This window comes from Chrysemys picta, chromosome 5 (assembly GCF_011386835.1).
Source record: "Chrysemys picta bellii isolate R12L10 chromosome 5, ASM1138683v2, whole genome shotgun sequence".
Lineage (NCBI taxonomy): Eukaryota > Metazoa > Chordata > Testudines > Emydidae > Chrysemys > Chrysemys picta.
The window spans coordinates 125,086,900-125,102,685 of NC_088795.1; the positions used below are offsets into that span (position 1 = coordinate 125,086,900).

At 40.0% G+C, this 15,786-nt stretch overlaps 1 protein-coding gene across 2 annotated transcripts in view; it reads left to right on the forward strand.

The window, feature by feature from the left end:
• The window catches only part of NELFA (negative elongation factor complex member A), a 39,232-nt gene that overhangs the window by 1,914 nt on the left and 21,532 nt on the right, over nucleotides 1–15,786 (forward strand). For both annotated transcript variants that reach the window (XR_010601607.1, XM_005292390.5), the window contains exons 2-4: nucleotides 7,358–7,529; nucleotides 9,041–9,202; nucleotides 10,987–11,076. Coding sequence is in view for 1 of the 2 variants with exons in the window: in XM_005292390.5 (XP_005292447.1) it covers nucleotides 7,358–7,529; nucleotides 9,041–9,202; nucleotides 10,987–11,076 (424 nt within the window). In the remaining variant the exon portion in view is untranslated. The remainder of the gene's footprint in view (nucleotides 1–7,357; nucleotides 7,530–9,040; nucleotides 9,203–10,986; nucleotides 11,077–15,786) is intronic.

The following is a 15,786-nucleotide window of genomic DNA, read 5'->3' on the forward strand; positions in this document are numbered from 1 at the left end:
GTGCTATTGGCTTCCTTTTGGGGGATTGTGTCTCTGCGCCAGCACCTGTGCTTGGAAGTAGGCCAGAGGAGCAAACTATATAGGGCAGTGGTCTGCACAGTCTGAAATTTCCGAAGGGGACTGCTCCTCCATTTGAAATTTGTTAGGAATCCGTAAATGGAAAAAAAGGTTGAAAACCATTGATGAAGGAAATTTGGTATAGCCTCTTCCCTCAACTGCCATCTGCACAGAAGCTAAGTCTAAGGCTTGGTTTACACCTAAAACTTAGGCTGTTCAGGGCTGTGAAAAATTCACACCCTTCAGAGGTATAGTTAAGCTGACCTAAGCCCCTTATAGATACCACTAGGTTGATGGAAGAACTTTTTTGAAAACCTCACAAGGGGGTGGATTTACCACAGCAATGGAAAACCCCCTTCCATTGCTGTCTTCTACAGCAGTGTTGTGCAAACTTTTCCAGTCGCATCCTCCCCCCTTTACTATTCATGGAATTTGTTGCCCCCAGCCCATTGCCACCCTTACGTCTGTGTTGCTGCCTTCAGAGCTGGGCGGCCGAAGAGCAGCAGCTGCTGGCCAGACATTGCTGCCCTTACTTCTGCACTGTTGCTGGCAGTGGCGCTGCCTTCAGAGCTGGGTGGCCGGACAGCGGTGTCTACTGGTTGGAGCATTCGTGTTGTTTTCAGCACGGGAGGACTATTTTTTTTTTTTAATCCTGCTTGCATCCCAACCCGCATTACCTACTCTATTTTTATCCCACAGTACCCACTCTATTTTTATCCGGTTCCCATTATTATGGAAGTGGGATCCCAGTTTCTTCATGTCCCATTTCTTCTTCTCCCCCACCCCCCCGAGAACCTCTTGCTCCCTGCATCCTCCCTTCCCTCCCCCCCAGTTTGCACACCACTGGTTTATAATGCAGCACTGCAGCTATGCTGCTGTAGCACTTGTAGTGTAAACATAGTTTAAGAGCCTTACCCTAGGGAGGACAGCAGCAAGTGCTGAAACTCGGAAAGGGGAAAAGCAGGGGTCTCTAGGGGGGATAGCGGAGGGATGTTGAAGCTCAAATGTCTAGGGGCTAGGAAATCAGAGTTGGCATGGCTAACTGGAGATAGGAGGATGCTAACAGTCTGAGTGGGCTGTTTTGAAGTCAGGAATCTGCTGATTTGTGAGGGAATAGTTTGACAATGGGAGGGTATTCTGAAGCATACATTTCCACAACTTGAGTCTTGAGGGATTTGCAGTTTACTTCATGGCCCACATTGTTCTGTTTCCTGACAACACCAATGCAGCTAGTGTGCAGGTTCAGCTTGAGTCTCACCTTTTCCCAGTAGATGTGCCCTTTGCAAGAGACTCATGTTTATGGATGCCATTGTCAGATAGGAGATGTTTGTTGTTGAGGTGTGATAGTAGTATTCTAAATATGGTGTGGGGGAAATTGTAAATAACATGGATTAATGCACACTGCAGTCTTGAGAAGTTACAACCAAATGTCCCAAAAGAGGTATATGCACAAGCATCAAGTGTTTTAACCAATTGGTTTCAGAGTAGTGTGACTCAGAGTGGCTCTTGTAGGTTTTTCTGTGCAGTCATTCACTCTGTGTCGCTGCAGTCTGCTTTAAAAAGGGTGCCTTCTTAGCATATCTGCTTCCTGTATATCTTTGAGACATACTGTAACTGCTTGCTAAGTGCCTGTCCCAGCTCTGTGTCTTTCTCACATTACAAATTCAATTATACTAATACAAACAAAATAAAGCAGCCTCCCCAAAACCAGAAAATAAGAATCACTCATCCTGGTCACACATGATCCCTCCATATCAAGACCCTAGCTCTCATTACACCCAGAACTAGCATAAAAGCCCCAGAAAGCTTAGGTAAAGAACGAGACTTGTTGTGTGCCCTGAAAGTTACCAAATTAGAGGTATTTTGGACCAAGAGGAGTGAATTGAAAAATTTGGGGCTCTTCATGGAACACACTTGACTGGCTCTTGTCTCAAACTGATGGAGCTGTAGCTCAAGTGGCACTGTAAAATAATCCATTGAAATGCTGCAAAGAACAGTACTTCTGAGATACTTTTTATTAAAATACTGCCTTAAAATTAATCCAAATTTAATTAGGCTTGGCGAGTCACTTCACTCATTTTGACTTTTGTTAGCCTTGCAGACTCCTTTAAACTACTGAGGAGTGAGCTAGTTTCTATTCTACCTCATGTATTGTCAAAACAGCCAGCTAAGTTCTGAATATAAAAACTTGTACTGGTGTTATTGACAGAGGCAGAAGTGCTGGCTTTTTCAGATTCTAGATGGAGTTTGTGGAGCTAGCAGCTCCACATATTATCGTTTGACTCGTAAACTGAGCAAGCCTGGTCTTGAGAGAGACTTGCACGATGTAATTTTTTAGTCCCTTTGCAGAGTACTTGTGATCTGTTAAAACTGCTAGGCTAAGTGACTTTTTCCTCCATTTTCACCCCCTAAAACATAAACATAAAAAAAATCATTATATAGGTAAATTCAGTTGAAGATGATAAATTGTATAGTCCGATCCAAAAACTTTTTGCATTAGTTTTGTATTGTTAATAAAGTAACCCAATGGAACAAAGCTATTAACCAAAGGGAATTTAGTGATGAGTTCATTGAGAAGGAACAATTGTTACATTGTTTTATAATAAACTTGCTCAAATTAAATGATGATGTGCATTGTTTTATAATAAAAGTGCATTGTTTTATAATAAACTTGCTCAAATTAAATGATGATGCTAAGGAAGTCATGTCAAACAGTGTTACAATCACACTTGCTATAGGATTACTTTAAAACAAGTAACAGCTGCTATTTAGCATATCACCTTACAATTTCTTAGTCTTTTGGGTCAGAACAGTATTCATTTTTATATATGGTACAGCACTGAGACAATATCATCCCTTAACAACAACTAATAGTAATAATAATAATAAATTACTTTAATATAGGAGAGTTGTGGCTATCTGAGTGAAAAGTCTTAATGTATATTCAGACTGATTTTTTTGAATTAGGTTGTATTATGAGTTGAATTGACCTGTGAAAATGACTTAGATTCAGTGTGATTGGACTTCATTAGTGTACTCATGTTTTTCTTTATTCCGCATGTACATGTCTGCCCTGATCAGGTGTTAGGACTCAGAGCATTGACCTGGTGTCTGAAAATATTATGAGATTAGAAACAATGTTGCATCAGCTTTGTGTCTCTGAATGGTGTGTACAGTGTGTGTAACTGCTGTATCGTGTACTATAGGTTTTAAACATCAAATTATATTGTGCTCTGTGGATGGTAGGTTGAATATAGGCTTTTTAAAGAGACAGTATTTTTCATCCTTCTAAAATAAGCACTGGGTGAAGTATATTGGTTAACAGTGGAACAGGATAATTTGGAAACCACTTCTGAACTACAATGAATGTTGGGATTAATAGAATACATGGTGTTTGGTTTAAAAAGGATTTTTGATGGTCACTTGTCCATTCTTAATCCCTAAACCTCTCTTGGAAGTGTCAAGTCTATCTAAGAATATATCCAGTTAAGGTGATTCACAAATGTCCCTTGGCAGCTTGATCCATTGCTTAAGTGTTCTGCTTCCTCCTCCCCCCCCGATATTTTGCAACTTCCTTGGTACCTTTTATTCAGGAACTCCAAGTGGTTTACAAGTATTAATGAATTAATTCTTCCAGCACTCCTGTGGGGTAGGTAATTCTTACCACACCATAAACCCATTACTACTTGTTTGTCCTTACTGACTAATGAGAATAATTGGTGCCTGTCTTCTTAACATCTCTGTGTATTTGTAGGCAATTGTTAAATTCATCCTTCATACTGCTTTTCTCTAAGCTGAACATTTCCCTAACCTTTTGTTCTTTTTCTTCTAAACCCTTTGCAGTTAATCAGAGTTTTGAAATGATATCGAAAGCTCAATGCAGTTCTGAGGAATAATTATCCTTATTTATTTTGCACAGTATACTCCTGTTAACATGACCCATAGCGGCATGTGCATTTTTTTGCCAGGATTGTATTTACTCCTTTATGGCTAGGTTGTGTCATTATGATTTAGCCCTGCAGTTTGGGCACTGTGTTGTTGTGCTGCACCTGGAGTACCTTGGGAGAGAGATTGTCTAAACCTGGAGTAGTGTTTGCACTCCCTGATGCACTAGCACAGGGGTTCTCAAACTGGGGGTCGGGACCCCTCAGGGAATCACGAGGTGATTACCTGGGGGGTCGCGAGCTGTCAGCCTCCACCCCAAACCCCACTTTGCCTCCAGCATTTATAATGGCGTTAAATATATAAAAGGTGTTTTTAATTCATAAGGGGGGGTCGCACTCAGAGGCTTGCTGTGTGAAAGGGGTCACCAGTACAAAAGTCTGGGTAAAACTGCACTAGCATAACTACACTGAAGGGTGCGGAGTCAAGGCTCTGCCCCCCTCTACCTCCATCCACCTTCATGGGTGGGAAGCCAGCCGCTTCCTGCACACTAGAAGTGATGGTATAAAGCACCAGCACACGGGAGTAAGGGGGATATATTATGCCACCTTAGTTCTTTGAGCTGCATGTAAGACAATCACTGTCTGTCTTAATTTGTCATCCTTTAGATTTCCCTGGCCTTTACTCATATTTCCTATCTTACAGTTTATTGAATCTGATTTTATATTGATCATGGCCATTTTCCCATTTTATTAAATATATACTGTATTTTAATTCCTTGCCACTAGAATATATATTATCCTTTTGACCTTTATCATCTGCAGATATTAATATACTCTCCACTCCATTCTTCAGATTAATGAAAATGCTGATTAATAATAGACCTTTGTGGACTCCTATTCAACATCACCTTCTTAATGGACACTGAACCATTAAAAACAGTTTAGGTTTCTTAGCCAGTAGTGAAACCACTTTATAATTCTATTTAATCCACACTGCATTAGTGGTAGAAGTGGAAAGAAAATTAATAGGAACTACTTGGATGAAGTCCTGGAGCTCTTGTCTGGTTTTCTTGTCTGCTGCCAATAACTTGTCCCTTCCCTCCCATCCCCAAATGCTATGATTATTTAAAATTCCGATGGCTGTTTGTTACTAATGAAAATTAGTTTTTTTTTTTTAATCTTTATAGCAATGTTTGTCCAAGTTAAAGCCTTGCCATATTTTTGGCTGTCTGTACAAAATGTAATTAGCTTCTCATTTCCACGAGTACTAATTTCATTCCTTTTTTTTAAAGTATTTTTGCTAAGCATTGACATTTCAGGCAAGACCCATAAGGACAACTGACAAACTATGTTTGACCTGATCCTGAAGTCTATGCTTAACAAGACTCTCGTTGGAGTCAGTGAGAGATTTGCCTAAGTAAGGATTTCAAGATTCGGTCCATAATGAAATTAACAAGGTTGAAATGTAGTTCTGCTTTGAAAAGTAACTGTAAAAATGGCATGTGAGATTCTGTGCGCCTCTGACTTGCATATCATATATGCTCAGTTTGCAAATAAATACATATTTTTCTAACTGCCTGACCTGTAAACTTAATCGGGGATCAGAGTCCAGTGGTGGTCTTCCTGATACAAAACTAGAGAAAAGAGGAGTTTGAGGAGATATATAAAGGAGGGCATTGAGGGTGCTTGGCCATATGTAGAAAACAGCCTGAAGAAAAAGCACTAACAGAATGGTGGGAAGAGGAGACAAAAGATCTTGACACTGAAGAAACTTACAGAAAAAATTACCATCAGGTCAGCTGAACCAGTGTTAAAACTGGTGGAAATCATAATATAGACAGCTTAGTCAGGTTCTAGCATCCTTACCATATTACTCAAACCTACTGAAAGCGTTATTGACTGTTCTGTGTTCACACCTACAATCCCAGAAAATCTCTATTCAAGTTCTAGAATTTGTATTGTGGACCGGAGATGTCAAAGCAGCCCTTTGTCCTGAGAAGTATCATCCTCTTCCCTCCCATTCCCTACTTCATTCCTTTTTTAAAATGTTAGCAGAAGCAGCTTCTGGTGGAGGGTGAAGCCCAATTTGGCTGTCTTGCCCTCTGTTCTAGGCTGACACTGGGTTTTTTGCAGTGCTTAATTTGTGGCAGGGCTGAGTCCAGCACCTGTAGGCTTGGCAGTTCATAGCCCTGGCACCTCTGGGCTTGCTGCATCGGTTATGAAAGTAAAAAAATTGCTTGAGCCCCACAACTAGTTGCTTGAGCCCCGGCACCTCTTTCATTACAAATTAAGCACTGTTTCTTGTGAGGATTTGGGAGAGGGAGGCTTTGGGGGGAGCAGGGATTAGAAATTTGTGGAGACTTCTGTGCACAGCATAAATGAGGCCATAAATTAGCTTTCTGTAATTTAGGGTGTGTGTTGGGGCAGAGGGATCACTATATAATCAGCAAAATCAAAAGGACCATTGACTTTATTTCTGAGGTCTAAAGGTGCTTGGAAAAGAGAGGGAGAACTGGGTTATAATTTAATAATCTACTATTTTGGTGTAATGTTTTTTTAACAAGCAAAATATGTTCAAATAATAAAAGGCCTGTTGTAAATTAATAAGAGAAAGGAAATATAGAGTTAAGGATGAAGATCTCTCCTTGACTTGTCTTGTTGTGTTTGGATACCCGAAAACAGTGTAAATTGTGCCATATGCACTGCAATATGTGATCACAATGGGATATGGAAAGGGCCACGTCTCAGTATTAACTCTTAGTTTTCTTGCATTTGATCTTAAAACCCTTAGTATTAGGGCCCTGTATTGCCAATATGTCTTAATAGTGGTCACATAGTTTATGTTGAGTCTATTTTTTTCTTGTGCTCACATCTTAGCTCTGTAAAAGACTGGAGAGATTTTAAAAATTCAATTTTTAATGTTCAAATAAGACATTAAAAAAAAAATTAAATCTGAATTTTCAACTTTCTCAGGGACTGAGCTACCTGTGAATAAAGTATAATGATTAAAACCAAATTTCAATATTTAATTTCAGTGAGATGATTGTATTTGATTTATTTATTCTTATTTATTTATGCTACCAACTAATAGATATTTTGATTAGTAGCTGAAATAAACTTACTTTCCCACACTACAATCTTGTGACTTCTTCCCTTTTTCCCCAGTTGAACCCCCTGAAATAAGTTTTTAAAAATCATCTTTTATTTGTGTTATAACTGTAACAAAAAAGATGACCCTGGACATGTGGCTTAAAGGCCTTGTTTAGCTGTGTTAGAGCACAATAATTTATATGGGTTCCCCACAGGAAGTAAATATTGTGCATGTTTGTGCTGGTTTCTGAAAATATTTCCAAATACAAAGTAACCTTCTTAGAATTGTTTCCAATTTGTTGATTTTCTTTTCTCTTTTTTGTTAGATGAAAGGTGCACTGACTGAAATTATCCAGCTCGCTACCTTGGATTCAGACCCCTGGGTCTTAATGGTAGCTGATATTTTAAAATCCTTTCCAGATACTGGCTCCCTTAACCTTGATCTTGAAGAACAGAATCCCAATGTTCAAGATATTTTAGGAGAACTTAGGGAAAAAGGTAAGCAAATCTTCTTCTTTTTTTTTTTTTTTTTTGTCTAAAATTGCACTGCATATTTGACATTTTTGCATTCAAACCACTATGGGTGAAAGTCAAAGAGGCCAGGATCACACCCTATATGTTTAAGAATCTAATGGAAAGCAATAAATATGAGTCTTTGCCCCAGGAACTGTTCCATGTGAGGCAATAGGACTATGTTAGGAGTCAGAGTAGCAGCCGTGTTAGTCTGTATCCGCAAAAAGAAGAACAGGAGGACTTGTGGCACCTTAGAGACTAACAAATTTATTAGAGCATAAGCTTTCGTGGACTACAGCCCACTTCTTCGGATGCATATAGAATGGAACATATATTGAGGAGATATATATACACACATACAGAGAGCATAAACAGGTGGGAGTTGTCTTACCACCTCTGAGAGGCTTAATTGGCCTCTCAGAGGTGGTAAGACAACTCCCACCTGTTTATGCTCTCTGTATGTGTGTATATATATCTCCTCAATATATGTTCCATTCTATATGCATCCGAAGAAGTGGGCTGTAGTCCACGAAAGCTTATGCTCTAATAAATTTGTTAGTCTCTAAGGTGCCACAAGTCCTCCTGTTCTTCTTTATGTTAGGAGTGCCTGAAGTGAAATAAAACTGATGTATAATTTAATAAATATTACTTTGGGATTAAACTTGTATAAACATTTAAAAGATCATAAATTAAACATTGTTTTATTCCTGTCTGGCATTTTTTTTACTAATCTTCAAGGGATTTCCTGTTGTCTATTTGTTATTTAAAACTGTCACATTAGGAGATAGGCTCTGTGCACTTGTTCATAGTTTCCATAGCATGATATTACACTTTCTCTCTAAGCCCCTGATCCCAAAGCAGTGAGCTTTGTGTGGGCAAACCCCTATATGGAGCCTCATTAAAGATGAGGGTGTACATCTGTACTTCGAGGAGCCAACTATTGTGCTATACAGATGGACTGCAACTATACTAGCAGTTCTTAGGAAGTGTCCCACTGGTGCAGCTTCACTACTGGAAAAGAGTACTTGGAAAGAGTACTTCATCTTGCTTGAAAATAGGAGTGATCATTTGCTGGTAGAAATCTTCACCTCTCGGTATTTTGTGGTCTGCCAGATTGTGTTTTCTGTTTTTTTTTTTGTTTTTTTTTTTTTTTAAATGTAGTTTCTGAGGATTAATCTTCAGCTGTTTTTTCCAAGGTACTGAAATATGTACAATACTTTTAAAATATTTTACACTTGACTAGACAAATCTAACATGGCCGTTTTAAAAATAATATATTTCCTGTTAAATCCTGGTGAAGGGTTACTTGCTATAACATAGCTAGAGTTGGCAGGTTTCTGGAATACTGATTATGAGCAAAACAGAAGTTACCCTCAGTGCCTGAATAAATATTTTGAAGTTAAAAATCACCTGCACAAACTATATAGAAATTGTCTTGTAATTATCTGTGCCAGAGGTCCTTTTACCCACATGCATTATGTTAACTCTTTATACAGTAAGTGAATGTGAAACATCAGCTATGTTGCCGTTGGAGTGCCAGTACTTAAACAAAAATGCCTTGACAACACTAGCTGGGCCACTTACTCCCCCAGTGAAACACTTCCAGCTGAAAAGAAAACCCAAAAGTGCCACTCTTCGAGCAGAACTCTTGCAGAAATGTAAGTAGTAAACCAGCTAGTTGATCAGATACAGTTACAGATAAGATTGTAAAAGGAAGGCATAGAATTCAGTCTGGTTCTTCAGTACAGGAACACATATCGTATCTTCCCTTCTTACAAGAATATGCGCTGGATGGTTTTCCACAATACACAACAATGTGCAAAAGATCAGGACTAAGCCTGTCGAAGCCATTCTGGCTGTCACCATGTTAAGATGCTAGTCTTGTTTTTGTAATCTTAAATGCTGTTCAGATTTGAAGGCACTAAAAAAAATCTGTGGTGTGGTTTTTTTTTTGTTTTTTTTTTTTTTTCCCCTAAACAAGCAAGGTCAGATTCTCTGGTGGTTATATTTAGTAATCCATTTTAGAGACTCATCAGGGAGAGGTTTGGTTAAGATGCTTGGGGCTCTTACCACAAAAATGAAATTGGAACCTAGCTGAGCTTTATTGTCATATGTTTTTGCAACAGGGAGCAGAGGCAGCCAGTGCATGCTTTCCCTTGCTCAGTGTGCCTACTGTGAGTGAAAGCCAAGAGGATTTTCATTAACAGAAGGCAGGAAGTCTAGCCACAGCCATTCTTTAACTGAGTGAACTTAAAATATTGTACAGTGTACAGTACTTTGCTGTAGCAACTTGCTTTTACCTTTCTTTGAGTTGATTAGTTAATTGGATTAAATTAAAATATCAACTTGAGTAGCTAAGCATTTTGAATGAAATTTTTACATTTTTTAACTTTCTACTTTCCCACGCAAGTACCATATATACTCGTTCATTAGTCCGTTCATTTATAAGCTGACCCCCTAAAATGGATAGGTAAAAATAGCAAAAACTGTATGACCCTTTCTTAAGCCGACCCTGTATTTCAGGGGTTGGAAAACTTTGGCTCCCGGCCCGTCAGGGTAAGCCGCTGGCGGGTCAGGACATTTTGTTTACCTGGAGCGTCTGCAGGCATGGAGCCCCTCGGCTCCCTGTGGCCGCGGTTCACCGTTTCCAGCCAATGGGAGCTGCGGGAGCTGGAACGGCGAACCGCGGCCACAGGGAGCTGAGGGGCTCCATGCCTGCAGACGCTCCAGGTAAACAAAACGACAATGTATTAGATCAGGGATCGGTAACCTTTGGCCCACCCTGGCGGGCTGGGCCGGTTTGTTTACCTGCCGCGTCCACAGGTTCAGCTGATCGCGGCTTCCACTGGCTGCGGTTTGCTGCGCCAGGCCAATGGTGGGAAGCGGCGCAGGCTGAGGGATGTGCTGGCCGCCGCTTCCCACCACCCTCATTGGCCTGGAGAGGCAAACCACGGCCAGTGGGAGCCGCGATCGGCCAAACCTGTGGACACGGCAGGTAAACAAACCGGCCCAGCCCACCAGGGTGGGCCAAAGGTTGCCGATCCCTGTATTAGATATTCAATTCAATGATTCCATAGAGTTTAAAATCATCAAATTTTGGTGTAGACCCGTTTATAAGCCGACCCCCCGCTCTTCGATGTGTCACATTTTTACAAAAATATCCGGCTTATGAACAAGTATATACGGTAGATTGTTTATTTTTGTTACTTTGCATACTTCTGTAACTTAAAAGGATTGTGTAACAGATAATCTTATTGGTTTTTGTTTTTTTTTTCCAAATAGTGCATTATGTGATTTGTCAAATATTGATGACCTGTGTCAATTAAAGATACAGTTTCCCATCTTACACTAGATTAGGTCCTAAAAGAATTTTAGGTAGGATGTACAGTACATTTCATTTCAAATACAAATTTTGAAATAACTAAAGCATTTCTCTTTATAGCAACAGAAACCGCACAACAGCTCAAGAAGACTGCAGGAGTGCCTTTCCATGCCAAAGGGAGGGGGCTGGTCAAAAAAATAGATACAACAAGTATGACTCATTTTATATTACTACTCGGTAGAGAATAATTTGTATGTCTATACAGCTCATATGTAGGTAAAATAGTGTTTGCAAAGAATAAAATTGCAAGGTTTATATTTTTAAAAACTGGATTTCAGAGAGGAGGGAAATGAAGCTCTATGGAAACATGAAAATAGAAAAATAATGATGCACTTTAGTGAAGTAATCTTAAATTGACTTTCACATATGGAAAGGAGAACATGTGATAAGCATAATATGGGGTAATTATTCCAGGTGAAAGTTTGAAATTCCTGCTTGGAATTTTTTTTTCTTACATGTATAGATGAGGTTATATATAAAAATAGTATATTTTATTGTAATTCTTAAAATAAGGTACAAAACTGTCAAACATAATTACCAAGAACATAAACAGTTCTGTGCATTAGAAGGGAAAATGGAGATAAAGCCTATCAAACACTGACTCGGAGAGATGCAAAGAATGCCTAACTCTTACTAAGGATATTGTAGTAATTGAGAATAGTTGTTTTCTAAATGTAAATAACTATAAATGTACTATTTTCTTGAAGCGTCAGTACCTTCAATATTTTAGGGTAGCAGTAGCACCACTACAGTTAAAATTGCACTCAAGATTTCCATTTTAATGAGATGAAAAGTCTAAAAAATGTCAGTTCTCTGAGAGGATCAATTCCAAGTGTTCGTTGTAATTTCTGAACTGCTTCAATTTTCTGTATCAGTTTGTAGTGGAAAAAAAATTAAGGCCAGTTATGCCAGTTTTTGAAACTGCTATGCAACTAAACAATGTTAGTGCCTGAAGTTTTTCCTTCAGGGCCTTCCTACAGCAACCTGAAGTGTGAAAATTGGTCTGATTCTTTGCTATGAGTAGTTTGGAAGAATATTTGTTAAAAGTTGCATTTTTTTTTTAAATTAATAGTTATTTAAGCTTTAAAATGTTACTACTTGAATGTTGACATTGATATAGTAGTACTGATCGAGGTTGACACTGGTATAAGATAAGGTATGTTGGTAGCACAGAAGCTATTTGGACACAATTTGCTGAAGATACAAGTTATAATGGTAGTGTTGGAGTTATCTCAGAACAATGACAAGGGGTTTAGGATGATCTAATTTATCAGACGTACTGCTTACAACCACACTACAGGGGTTCCGACCCTAATGAAGTGTGGCTCTTTGTCCCCAGGTAGAGGACAGACTACAGATAGTGGTTTGTCTACTCTAGACTTGGAGCTAATAAAGCTGTCTCTTTAGCTCAAGCACTAGTGACTCATATTTTTAGATCCAGAAGTCTCAGGTTCAATCCATGTGGGGATTGAAACTCCTGTCAACCTCAGAAGTTTGTCCCAAGCTTCCCTGGCCAGAGTGTAATCCAGGCTTACAGTGTTTCTCTTTGTATCCCACTCGTCAGGCTTTTCTAGTGCGAAATAAGCCCAAGACCTCTGAATTTTAAAGCTATTGTTTGAGCTAGAGGATTAGGCCATTTGGGCAAAGGCAAGGGCAGACTCTAAAAGCTTAGTATGTGGGGTAGCCACTGTAGGAAACAGTCTTACAGGGTTAGCATTGGTTACACATTTTTTTTGTAGAGGAGGTGGTTCAGGGCATTTTAAAATAGGTTATATCTTACAAGTGGTGGGGGACAAAATGGTGTCAGTGTATTCTGAATCCTTGTGCCATCAGACGTGGCCTAGGGTTCAAACAGTGTATTAAGCATTTTAATACTTTGGTCATCCATAACAAATGTCATCACTGTCAGTCACTATTGGTCTTGCCTTGTGTGCAGGAACTAGTCTCACCTGCAAGAGCCCCCATGCATGTGCCTTCCTCTGTCTGACTTCCTGATTCCAGCCTCTTTTTCACCCAGCCCCCGGCTTCCTCTGGCAGATTGAGAAGCTTCAGTAAGATCAGATGTGCCTGTGATCCCAGGAAGGGATGCCAGCAGGAATGTGTTGTAGGTCACTTAAGATTTTCACAAAGATACATATTACATTTAATCCACATGTGACACTTCTTGGGGGTACGTAGAGGTACCTCCTCACAACCATACTACCTGCCCTCATCTGTGCTTACGATGGGTCAGTTCCCCAGCTTCATCAGCCTCTGGAAATACAATCACTGACTTCCAGGCTCCACAAGCACTGCTGTCTTTACAGGTTAACAATAGGTATAGTCCAACCCCCGAGTTCTCCACGCGTCCCCCTGGAGTGCCCAACCTCTGATCTCTGGATGCTCACAGAATTCCCAGAGCCTCTGCTCCCAAAAGAACAGTACATCTCAGATTACTAGTTATACCTTAGATCTCAGCTCTGCTTAACACCCAGCAGTTAGATATGTTTACAGTAAAAAGAAGATATTTATTTAACGAAGAACAGATCCAAGTGATAGCAAGTAGAAAATATTGGAAGCAAAGGGTTACATATAACAAAGTTCATAATATGCATTGTAGAACGTAGACTTACTTTATTGGCCAAGGGATGTCTAAGTTTAGTTCACCCCAAAGTCTTCCCAGCATTTTTCAGTGAAGCCTGGCTGTGATCCTTTTTTCATAAAGCACACATGCTGTCAGCTTACTTCCTACATGAAGGATGCAGAGTGAGTTCCTCTTTCTACAGTTCTAGTCCAAAAATCTATTGTCTTCACTTGTAAACTGGATTCCCTTCTGCTGGGTTATTTCTTCCTGTAAATCCCTTCATTACTGTTCAGCTCAGACTGTAAATGGGTATCCATTGTGAACCACACAATACTCAGTTTACATATAACCAGACAGACAAACATCTCTTGCCTGAAAGAAACATCTTTATCACCTTCTGGTGACCAGCTCCAATTCACAGACCTTAGGAACCTAATTTTCTATATATATAGATAGATAAATAGATATACACATGACTCCTTACATATTATCCATGTATACATTTCACAGTGATTATGATCACTAGGGTTACATTGCACCCTTAGCAAACTAATATGAAGACATCAGATCCAGTGAATCCCTGTATCACTTATGCACCCCTTTGCCCTCTGCTAGTTGGCACCAAGACGTCCTGGGTCACACCGCACAACTGCTGAGGTGGAAAGTTTAGTAAACATTTTGGGCATTTGTCACATGTTACGTGCTGGTGTCACACACTTAATGTGGCCATCCACAGATTCCCAGAATACTGGGCATCACAGCACTTCTGGGAACTGCATGACCCGACCCCTGCCTGTGTGACCCTGCATTCACAATGCATGCAAGATCACGCTGGCAGGGATGGAGTGGCGCACTCTTCAAAATGGCATCCCCCATCCAGCACTAGACAAAACCATGTCCAGTTTTGTCCCAGTACTGGATGGGGGACAAACTAGCCAAAAAGAGGACTGCCTCATATAAAACCAGACGAGTGAAATCTACCAGTATGTGTAGGAGACCAAGGTAGAGAGGTGCACTTCAGATTGGGTCACGTAGAGAATGCATCCAGAGTAGGAGCATGGTAGCCAGACCTGCTGTTGGAGTGCAGACGTGCACCCTGCTCCTGCAGCCACTCCTGCCTGTATGCAACTTCCAGAAGTGCAGGTTAGGCTGTGGCATTTTTTAGGAAGCGAGTGATGGTGTAGACTCCTTTGCAGAGGATTACTCTGCCTGACAGATTATCATCACTGCTCAATACAGCTGGTTGTTTTTGCCATAGTTACTTTCAATAACTTTTTTCAACAAGTGATAGAATGTTAGAGACAAACACCTATTCTCCTCTATGTAGCTAATGAGGCACGCTGCACCCTCTCACACCTTCAAGAACATCTATGGAGCTGGAAGCAGTTTCAGGCAATGCAGTTTCTCCATCTCTATTTCCTCTTCTACCCACAATAGATGTTTTCTGGAACTACAGTTATCTGTGCTCTTATCTGCCTTTTCTCAACCAGGCAGTTGGAAGGCAGTGAGGCTGCATTGGCAGTGTCTGGTGACAGGGAAATGTAGAGACATGTTATTGTCTGCCCAAGTGCCCTAACAAGAAAAGGGAAGGTGATAGAACAGATTTCTGCATAACACGAGAACCTTCAGAACATCTGAACAGCTTCTCAAAATCATGCTTGGATCTCTGAGAGGAAAGAAGAGAAGCATCAAAATGCAATCTTATCTACCCCCATCATCAGGATCTGCAGGAGAGTCTCAAAAGCTTATGGTCAATAGCATCAAAGGTCGTTGGACAATTAAAATAAAATCTCTACATGGAAACCTGAGTTCCCTCCATCCATAGAAGATGATCAGCCAACAAAATGAATGGGTACACTCTGTTAAATCCAGGCCAAAAACCTGATTGAAAGCAGGAAAGTCATGTAGAACACCACTTACTTTTGTCCTCTTTCTAAGAAAGGGGAAGGTTGGAGACATCAAGATGGCTTCTAACTGCTTGTTTGAGGGAAGTTGCTAACCAATACGTTGCTCCTTCCCATAGCTTAACTTCTTAATAGCTTATGAAAATTAAGCTAAGTGCTTTCCTGTTTTATTTATATATGCATCCAAAACACATCTTAAAGCATATTAAAGTTGCAAAGTCAAGGACTCAAAAGTTAGGAAATGTCCGAATTAAAGCTGCTTGTGTTAAAGCTTCATTTGGCACCCTTGCATTATGATTTAGACTTTAATTACATGATTACGTACTATTATTTTCCACAGGGGGTCTGTCTCATTCAGGGAATGGGTAGTCACTCCATGTTTCTTTTATCCTC